Source organism: Pongo abelii, chromosome 5, assembly GCF_028885655.2.
Source record: "Pongo abelii isolate AG06213 chromosome 5, NHGRI_mPonAbe1-v2.0_pri, whole genome shotgun sequence".
Taxonomy (NCBI): Eukaryota; Metazoa; Chordata; class Mammalia; order Primates; family Hominidae; genus Pongo; species Pongo abelii.
In genome coordinates this window covers 161,461,424-161,472,521 of record NC_071990.2, presented here as the reverse complement: position 1 = coordinate 161,472,521, position 11,098 = coordinate 161,461,424, and the positions used below count along the sequence as shown (strand labels likewise).

At 36.1% G+C, this 11,098-nt stretch overlaps 1 protein-coding gene across 6 annotated transcripts in view; it reads right to left on the bottom strand.

The window, feature by feature from the left end:
* Window positions 1-1,281: 1,281 nt before the first annotated feature.
* Window positions 1,282-11,098, bottom strand: part of WTAP (WT1 associated protein) — a 29,727-nt gene continuing 19,910 nt past the window's right edge. For 4 of the 6 annotated variants that reach the window (XM_054558413.2, XM_024248899.3, XM_002817538.5 and 1 more), the window contains 3 exons: window positions 9,267-9,445; window positions 4,010-4,164; window positions 1,282-2,558 (listed from right to left, as the gene is read on the bottom strand). In XM_054558413.2, the coding sequence (XP_054414388.2) occupies window positions 1,975-2,558; window positions 4,010-4,164; window positions 9,267-9,445 (918 nt within the window). In that variant the 3' untranslated portion in view covers window positions 1,282-1,974. Of the gene's footprint in view, window positions 2,559-4,009; window positions 4,165-8,214; window positions 9,047-9,266; window positions 9,446-11,098 lie in introns of those variants that run through there. The other 2 variants (XM_024248902.3, XM_024248901.2) reach the window with 1 other exon arrangement.

The window sequence follows — 11,098 nt, the reverse complement described above, 5'->3', positions numbered from 1 at the left end:
TGAAACCCCGTCTCTTCTAAAAATACAAAAATAAGCCGGGCGTGGTGGCGCACGCCTGTAATCCCAGCTACTCAGGAGTCTGAGGCAGAATTGCTTCAATCCAGGAGGTGGAGGTTGCAGTGAGCCAAGATGGTGCCACTGCACTCCAGCCTGGGTGGCAGAGCAAGACTCTCGCAAAAAGAAAAAGAAAAAAAAGAAAAGGTTAATCAAGAGACAGTGCAGTATTTAATATACTTCCGAAGACTGGATATACCTGTATCAGCTAAACAAGCAAAAGCAGCAGTTACTTTCAAATAAGTTGTACCTCAGTTTTCGTGTATTATAACTCCACTCCCAAGGTTCCTTGATTGTATTACAAGTTATGTCTAAAACAACTTTGCTTTTAGCAGAAATGGAATTTCATTTCAACCATATATGAAAGCTACACATTTGAAGGCCATTCAATATCATAGACTTTTATACTTAATTACCTCTGAGAAAATGGAGCAAACTTTGACATTCTTCCATCTTAAAAACATTTTCTCCTACCTATATTCTAACACCCCTTACTCGTGTAATATTACCAGATATGTTGTCAGTAAAAATCAGTAGTACTGGCCAGCGTTTTAAAACAAACATCACTGACTACAAAGATACTCTACTTGAAATCAGGTCACAAAAAACAAACCCTGCTTTTCAATTAAAACTCAAAAAGGGCCAGGAGCTGTAGCTCACTCCTGCAATCCCAACACGTTGGGAAGCCAAGGCAGAAGGATCCCTTGGGGCCAGGAGTTTGAGGCCAGCCTGTGCAACATAGCAAGGCCTTGTCTCTACTAAAATTAAAATAAATGTAGCTGGGTGTGGTAGTATATGCCTATAGTCTCAGGTACTCGGAAGCCTGAAGTGGGAAGATCACTTGAGTCTAGGACTTTGAGGCTGCAGTGAGCCATTACTGCACCACTGCACTTGAGTCTAGGTGACAAAGCGAGACCCTGTCTCAATTTAAAAAAAAAAAAAAAAAAGAAAAGCCTAAGAAATAGATGACTATTTTCTTTATACTTTTCTGTATTTTAAAATATTTTGTAACAATTATAAGTCAAGAAAAAATTTTAAGTGTAGCCCTAAACTCCAGCTCCATTTTGCAAAATAAGGCATAAATTAAAAATTGTGTGCAAAATCGTAATCGATGCTTGGTCTTAAATTTGACTGTTGTGGTACTTGAAGGATAATGAGTAGAAATTCAGTGACTCAATGAAAATGACAAATGCTAAACGTACACCCAAAACAAAACAAAAAAGCTAATTAAGGAGTTACAATAAAAATCTTTATTTAGGTTTGGTCAGTACAGGTAAGATATACTGGAGTCACAGAGCAATATGCATTAACAGGATACAACAGTTCATAAAAACTGAGTAACTATGCACACAAATTTCTTAAACAGTCACCTAAAGAGAAAATGCACAGATGTATGGTGGAAAAAACTGTATCTAACACTGAAACTACTACAGGACTCCATCAATGAGTCCAACTTTTAGTGATAAAAAACTACTGTACTGGGCAAACTTGGCAGTCATAAACCCACATCTACTCTAACAAGTCTGAATGGTGCATAAGTACAGTAACAGCATGAGTACGAATGCCCTTACACAGCACAGATTCTAAACAGACATAGATTTATATAGACGTCATTGTGTTATATTTTAAGGAAAAATTTCCATTTACAATTTCACATTAACTCATATAAAAATAACTTGACCCTACACAAAATGTCCTTTTAGCAACATTCAAAGTAATTAACTGTTACAATTTCCAAAGTGGCAGAGGTATTGAAGCAAAAAAAAGAAAAAAAAAGAAAAAAAAAAGAGAAAAAAACAACAAAAAAAACAAAATGTACACCCACAAAAAGGCAAATTGTGACAAAAGTATGCATTAATTTTCTGGACAGTATCCTCTCCCAAATTAAATGACACTGTATAAAAATTTGCTGAAAAAATATTACAAAACTGAACCCTGTACATTTACACTTGAGTCCAAGCCATTCTGAACGTGGCGGGAACCCACAGTTCGGTTACCTTTCCCACTCACTGCTTTCTCCTCTTGAGGGTCATGATTGGAGTCTGTGTCATTTGATTGGTGTGTGAGAGAGTTTTCACTGCCCGTGGGAGAGTCTACACTTTCATACCCCGCACTGAGTTGATTTACGTAACCACTACCTCCTCTGCCAGTTCTCTCCTCTGAGCTGTTGGAGGACTTATTACCATTCCCTGGAGAAGAAGGAAAGTCATCTTCGGCTGTGTTGCCCTCCCTGTGAAATCCAGACCCAGACGTCCTCTGGCGGGAGGAGCTACCATTACTTGGTCCGTTTGTCAGACGACTGCAGTCTTTACTTGTGGCCTCTGACTGTTCTACAGGTTCAGAAGCTGTAGTCCTGCTGGTACTTGGGGCAGAGGCCTGAGACTGCTGCTGCTGGTACTGAGCCAACTGCTGGCGTGTCTCCTTCAGCTGCTGCTGCAGAACTAGAATGGTACTCTGCATACCCTCTACTTCTTCATCAAGCTGGATGATGAAGTCATTCAGTTCTGTGCAAAGGAGAGTCAGACCAACTTTAATATCGTTTATAACACTGAAAAATGTTTCTTTAGTGCCTGCCACAAAGAAGGGAGTCAATAAATGCTTAAGTAAACAGATACAATTCTAAAATCACACTACATTTAAAAATTTTGCTTGGAATCTTAAAATATGACTGAGTTTGCTTTGGGGGAAGTCAGATACTTAAAATAATATACAGTTGGCCCTCCACATGCAACAATGAATTCAACCAACTGTAGAAGGAAAATATTAGAAGAAGAAAGAACTGGGTCCATACTGAACATGTACAGGTTTTTTTTCCTTGTCATTATCCCCCAAACAATACAGTAAAATAACTATTTTCATAGCATTTATATTGTATTAGGTACTCTTAAGTAATCTAGAGATGGCTCAAAGGGGAAGATGTACATAGGTTTATATGTAAATATGACATCATTTTATATGAAGGGCTTACTGTGGGAGGTCCTGACACCAATCCACCATGGATACCGAGGGTGACTGTATTAAGCAACCAAGTTAAAATTGTTTTGATCCATCTTGCCATATGCCTGATTACAGCCCCAAAGTTTGACTCACGTTTACCTATGGCCCCACTATGGCCAATCCCCTTATTCCTGACCCCAGTGCCTTAGTTCCATAGCAGGTCTGATCCTTAAGGACAGTGTGGTCCTCTATAGCACTCCAAAGAGGCCCATGTTCTCAACCAAGGACTGTTACATGTATAAGGACAAAAGTCACAGGAAATAATTCCTGAAGATTTTGAAAAGGTAGGTAGTTCAGAAGAAATTGCTTGGCTACTGATGATCTTTGCAATTAACCAGAGACACTAATTTTCAATTTAAAATTTCAAAGAATTTGGATATTTTCCTTATTAATAATGCACCTTACAAAGAAGACAAACAGATGCAGCTACACTTGCACTAAAAAGGATGGAGGCTGACAAGTTTTGTTTATCTCAGCAAATTTAAAGATTAAATCTCTTATTCACTAATAAAACCTTCACAGATACAATCAACTATATTACTTTCAGATCGCTGAAAACTGCCAATGTTTCTAAGATTTACACTTAACGAGAAATGCTTAAAGATATTCTCCCTTTCAAACAATGAATACAAATTTGTCCATCTTGTTAAGTAATACAACACCCTTTTATCTTTTACCAAATCCTACCCCCAACTAAAAACAAAAACGTAAGAAATTTTGAACAATAAAGAATTAGGAGGGTGGGGATAAACAAACTAAAATTATATGGCTTTGTCTGCGGACTCAACTAAAAATGCTTCATTCACAATAATACACAATCATAGGGCAGAGGGTAACAATGTACAGAATCTAACCTATAATATTCATGACTGGCAGTTTTAAAAAGCCAATGCAAAGTTAAGAGAACTTCTCAAAAAACAAAAACAAACAAAAACAAACAAACAAACAAAGCCCTTACCATCCTGACTGCTTTTAAGCTCCTCACTATATTTCTTCTGTAAAGCCAACTCTGCTTCAAGTTGTGCAATACGTCCCTGGGACAGCTGCCTTCCAAGCTCTTGATTCTCCTGGATAAGCATTCGACACTTCGCCATTAACTTTTTCCCTGTTTGGCTGCAAAGGAAAGAGCCATCCATCACAAAATGAAGACAAAACTCTCTGTCTTTGCTTACGATTATTACAGTGATAGATGTAACACATACAAACGTAACTATATCACAGCAGATGCTTCCCCATAATTACCATCTTCTTTTCTGGGACACATCCATCTTCTGCATTTCAGTATTTTGCCAACACAGCAGCAAAAATAAACCCTAAACAAAAAGTGCCCAAACAGCTACACCTTGTTTCTATTACATCAATAATCAATTCTGAAATCCATCTATTTTCATCTCAAATTATCATTTGAAATGGAAACAGAGCCAGTTAATTAACATACACCTTGGCTATACCAATATTATTACACTAAGGAATCTAGCGCTTTATCAGAAAAGTTCTTGAAAAGGTACATGCAACATCAATCACAAATACTTCTCTATGAAAATCAGTACCTACAAATAAAAATGAATGAGAGTATTTATTCTTGCTAGAAAAACATTTAATAAGGATTTTCCTTAACAGGAAGTCCTCCAGCATGGGCAACATAGTGAGACCCCAACTCTACAAAAACTTTTTTAAAAAGTAGCCAGGCACACATGCTTGTAGTGCCAGCCTCTGGAAAGGCTGAGGTGAGAGGGCTGTTTAAGCCCAAGTGGCTGACGCTGTGACCATGCCACTGCATTCCAGCTTCGGAAACAGGGACCCTGTCTCAAAAAAGAGGAGGAGAGAGGGAAGTTTTCTGGTACACCCATCTTCCATAACTCTCAAGAATATTATCTATTATATTAATTGAGGCACATTCAGCAGTTAAGGTTTTTCTTTTTTTTTTTTTAAAGACTTAAGACTTTAACAGAAAAGATCATCCTTTTGACACAAAAATAAGACCAGTGGTTATGTATCACAATTCAAACACGCAGATATCTGCCAATCTAGGAGTGTCACACTTTCCACAAATTAGTTTCCAAATGCTAGTGCAACATACTATAAAACTTATGTGCACATACATAGCAATTGCAAATATGTAATGAAAAGCTCAAATGTTTCCCAATAAAATTTTACTAGTTTTCTTTAGCCTCAGCAATAAAAGGAGAAATTATTTGCTTGTTCTTGTAATTATTTATGAAGACAAAAAAGAAAAAAAAAAGAAATGATCACTTTTAAAGGGATCTAAGTAAATAATTGTGATATTTACCTTTGAGACTTGGATAAAGACAGTGTGACATTCTTGTCCTTGGGATAAGTCCAGGATGACCTTATTGGTTAAAACATTTTTTAAATTCTAGTCTTTCCTTCTTCTAGTGAGGCTTTCACTTGCCTGATACACTACTACAGGATGCCTTATAACTTTAAAAATGAGAGCATTTTGTAAATATTTTATCGGTCTTTGAAGTGTTGCATGGTTCTTTCACCTACAGCATTTTTTTTTTTTTTTGAGATGGGGGTCTCACTGTGTTGCCCAGGCTGGAGTGCAGTGGCGTGATCTCAGCTCACTGGAGCCTTGACGTCCCCAGGCTCAGGTGATCCTCCCACCTCAGCCTCCGGAGTAGCTGGGACTATAGGTGTGCACGAGCACCCCCAGCTAATTTTGGATTTTTAGTAGAGATGGGGTTTCGCCTTGTTGCCCAGGCTGGTCTCAAACTCCTAAGCTCAAGTGATCTGCGTACCTCAGCCTTCCAAAGTGTTGGGATTACAGGCATGAGCCACCGTGCCTGGCTGCATGTTTTCTAACCTAATGTAATTCAAGGAAATGTTTGTAATTAAGCTTTCTTCCAGAAAATAGGTGAAGAGTTCAACCTGGGTTACTACTGCTCAGAGGAGCCCTAAGGTGAAAGCCACCAGTGAGCATATGGTAAAGGCTTTATTCTTTGATATGATAACTTTATTAGCTGGTGTTCTTGTTCACTGCTACTGTAGCTCCAGATTTCCACCATTTCCCATCAGCACTCTCAGGCGTTAGCCTCCACTGAACATCCACTTAGAAATTAAACAGTGGGAAAATGAGAGATATGAAAGATTGTCAATAACAATGGAATTCCTTCCACTTTACTGCCTATGCTCTCAAAACTGTCTTCTTGCAAAGTATATATATTTCATTGGTGTTTACAACTAACCTTCTTACTCTTATGAATTTTAAAGAGTAGAAAAAGACAACTTGTAAGATACATTAATTTGTGACCTGACTTAACCCTATATAAAAATGTCACAAATTCTAATGCAAAAAAGGTTTCGTTTAAAAAGTCATACCTTTTAATAAATGTCTAAGATAGCCATATCACGTTTAAAACTAGTGATTAGTAAAATAAATTTTAACAAAACCACAGTTTTGAAAAAAATAATTTAATTACAAGTAATTGTTTTTGAAATAATTTTTTTAAATTACAAACAAAAAAATCAACCCATTCCTAAAATCGATTAACCCACAAACATAATAGAAAGCACTTTGAAAGATATACCTCTAAACACTCTAAAATGTGTGCATTCTCACATGAATGAAATATTTTAACTGAACTGGACAGGTTACTTCTGGAAATCTTTCTTCCTCAAAATTAAAACAGAAAAACAGTAAAGCGAAGACACACATGCACGTGCGTGCGCACGCAACCCAAAGCAAAACCCATTCCACTACTGGAAATATTCCAGACAGGGAATTGCCTGAGCCATTATTTGTTTCAAATTAGTGATGTATTTATAGTACCTGATATACTCTGGCTTACAGCCAATTTTATTTAAAAAAAATCCATTTATAAGTGATTCAAATAAATTATGATTCCTTAATATAACGGAAATATACTATGTAACCATTAAAAATGTAGTTGTCTAGATACACTAAAAAATGGAAAAATGCCAAAGAGACCAAGTAAAAAAAAACAAGGTGCAACTCATCTGTGTTTATGGTATGATCACATTTGTTTAAAACAATATACATAAAATGACTGTATATGCACAGAAATTATCTTGATGATACCCAAGAAAAAGTAATCGCAGTTACTGCTCTTGGAGAACAGAATGAGGATGTCAAGGTCACATCCAGGAGTGACACTCACTTTTCATCTCCCCCTTTCTCTACAGTATTTCAATTTTATACACAAGCATGTATTATCTTATTAAAAGAGAAAACTTTAACAATGACAAGAAAAAAACCATAGAATTCATGACTGTTATCTAAGTGGCAAAGAAAGATGCTTGCTGAATTTGAGTACATGTTAATAATACATTTTATGGATTACTTTTCTACTAAAATCTACTAAAAAGATATTTAGGCCATTTCTGTGAACTTAAATGGCATAAAATATTTACAAAAGCCTTAATGCAAGCACATAAGCTAATTTCAAACAGATCTGGTTACTTACCCTCCAACCCTCACAAATAGTGAGAATTTTAGAAGCAGATTTCTTGCTGAAGTCACACAAACCACTTCTTCAACCCACCCTCTGCCCCACAATCAGTTCCCTAAAGCACAAACATATGATACTTACAATTGATTTGAATGATTAAGAGAGAACTTAAGTCACCCTTGTTAAAACTGCACTTAAACGTTGGGACAAGCTGGAACATTTATCTTCCACTCATCTTAGACTCCATTATCACCAAGCGAAAATTTGAATTGGTGACTTATAGAATGATCTGACGGAAAAAATTCACCTCCAGGATTGGATGGAAGCATGAAGAAAATAATGCCTCATTTATCTAAATGATTAAATGAATTTGCTAGAAATGATCACTATACCTTTTTTCAATTCACAAAATGTCTTACTTAGGCCAGCCCACAGTTCCAACACATTATCTTCTGGCAGACACCCTGTGAAGCTGTCCCGCATTACTTTCTACTGCAATACCCTGGGACAAAGTGTCATAAAAGTAACAAGTGTCAAGTCTCCTTGTCTTTTATGTAGGTCTTTTAAAAATGAGGCACAACGCCTTTTCCTTCACTTTGAAGAGCACAGCAACAGTATTTCCAAAATGAATCTGCTCTCAACAGGCCCTCCCCGCCCCAAATTAAAATGTTAAAGAGTACAACAAAATCATCATAATATTCTTTGAACTTAAAAAAAAAAAAACCAACTATTTCAAGGCACATTTAATTTAATATCAAGAGTGCAATACAAAAGGCCCAAATACAATGAAGGAACACATTCCCCCATTAACACCAACGACAAAGCTCTTTTAAACATGTGCCTGTTGAATGGAATGGGGATTTCATAAAATTCACTAAAAAAAAAATAATGCAGTGAGTCTCATCACAGCTAATATCCTTATACAATCTAGTTGTGAAATGAATGTTTATAATGCTTCAAACAGTTTCAACCTGAAGTTTGATACCACACCTTCATGTTTGTACAGTCCTCAGTAAGATTATCTACAGTTTTTGCAACCATTCAAAGAACAAACCATTGAATAAAACCACATTGATTAAGGCTCAAGCAAGTAATATAGAGCCCCAAACTAAATGGTTAAATATATGCGCTACTTGTACGGACATCTATTATTTGATTCTCTCGTGACTATTGAAAGTTGGTTCTCAGCAAATAAACCCTTTAAAGGCAAAATTCACCTCATTTGAGTTTTGACCCAGAAGTTCAACAACAATCATGAAGTCCACAGTCTTATTGGCAAAACTGATACACAGTGTCTCTAAGTCACTATGCTCAAGGTTAAGAGCGATGCATATTCCGTTTTTACATTTTACTGGAATTTTACATGTTCAATTCATGATTTAAAATCTCTAGGTTTTCATTCCTTCAAACTGTCTGAAGACACAGTGTGCCACAGACTTAAGACTTCTGTTTCTCTCTCTATTTTCTTCAAACAGAAACATTTCTCAAGTGTCTACATTTTCTAGAAGGGGAATTTTTCGGAGGTGGCCACTTCTTCGGAATAGTCCGACGCCATCAGGCCTCTGAAGCAAGGGGAAGGGGAAAAGAAAAAAGCTGAAACACAAGGTTCATCTGGTAAGTTTTACATTAACCTTTACAAGCTGGACAGTGTAAGAATGTGGCTTTTTTTTGGCTCAAAAAGTCTGAGTCTTGGTGTGGAAACGAGTACTTGGCTGTCCCACCACAGCTTTCTCGTAGTGGGACTGTCAGGGAAGTCTTGACTGGGGAGTATGATTTGTTTACCTATCAGGCGTAAACTTCCAGGCACTCAGTTCATTTTGGGCTTGTTCCAGTTTGTCTTTAGTCTGTTCCAGTTCACCTTTCATTTTTAGGAAAAACAAGTTGATCGCTGGGTCTACCATTGTTGATCTCAGTTGAGCAACGCTCGGCTGCTGGACTTGCTTGAGGTACTGGATTTGAGTCTGTGCAAAGCAAAAGAAACAATTACAACCAAATCAAAGGAAACATACATAAGAAGGTGGGGAAAACTTCCTCCATTCACTTGATTTACCAACTCTTTGATTAAGCTCCTCCCCTCTTTGATCCTGAAATTCTCTAGAAAAATCTTAAAACTTTCTAGAAAAAGTACAGACTAAAAACTATTTGATGAATATGCTAATTACCCCAATCTGATCACTATACATTATATGTATTGAAACATCACTATGTAGTAGTCCTTGAATATGTACAAAACTTACTTGTCAATTAAAAAAATAACTATTTATTTAAGGTTACTCATTTAGGAATTGAGGCCATTTGATTACATCTCCAAATCTGGGACTTAACTTTAAAGTGGCTACATACATTTTACTTTACAATCCAAACATTACCAAAAAAACAAAAATCAACGTTATATTTACTAAAAATGCTGACAACCCACTGGAAAAAAGCAAAGTTTAAAATATTAATTACCTAAAAATTAATGAAGTCTTTTGGTTTGCTTAATTTTTTGCCTATGGAAATTATTCTATGTAAAGTCCCCTAAAAATACATCAGGTGCAAGATTATAACTTAAAATACACATTTGAATTTCTAAAGGAAAAAATATACAGTACTTATAGCTACAAGAGTTGCTGTTACAGCTTTATAAAAGCAAAACTCTATAGGACCTTAAGCCAAAATAAAGTATAATTCATATTTTTCCCCTTCTGAATAGATCCGAATCATAGAATTGTAAAGCTGGGAAGTAACTAACCTAATCCAAACTGCTTATTTTGAGATTAAATAACCCAACTGTTTAGTTCAGTGCCATAGCGGGACTACAACTCTAGTTCTCTGGCCTTCTGATTCCCAGTCTAGAGCTTTTTCCACCATACCAGAACCCTTCTACTTACATATGAAACCTTCAATTTCGACTTCAGTTGTGCTATTTACTAGCACACTAAAAATACATTTCTAAAATATGAAATATAGTTATTAGCATTAAATTCATCATTTTCTTCATACTCAAAGTAGATCTGGCCCAAGATCTAACTCCATACTAAGGTTTAAATAGGATTACAGTTAAAATTTTCTAATATATATTTAGTAAAAGGAACAAATATACTAAGTGGTTTGGGAATATATTTGTTTCATTGAGCAAAAATCTAGTACAACTGCATAGTCAATGTGAAGCCAGCTGCTAAGATAACTTAACAGAGCGAGAATAAACCATGACTTACAGTGCACTCCATGTACTGACAGGACTGATTAAAACAGTCTACAGCACTGACTGAGACTCAGTTACTATAGCTTTACAAAGACTCAATAGTCAACACTTTCAATCATGAAAAGAGAGGTGAATCTAACTAGAATAAATTCCATGTTCTAGGGAAGAGAACACTGAGTAAAGTGTTTTCAAAGTTAGTTTTATTCCTAAATCTATTTTGAGTTGATTGGCAAAAGACTAAATGAAAAACAGAAATACCACCGAGGTGAACAAAAATGACAGATTTTACTTACCAACAAAATAGAATATAGTTACGAATATAGTATATAGTTAGGAATATAGTAACCACGTGGCTAACTTATGCCTTATGCTCAAAACTAACTAAATTGACTACTGATGTACTTGGCAAAGACTGCATGTAGACAAA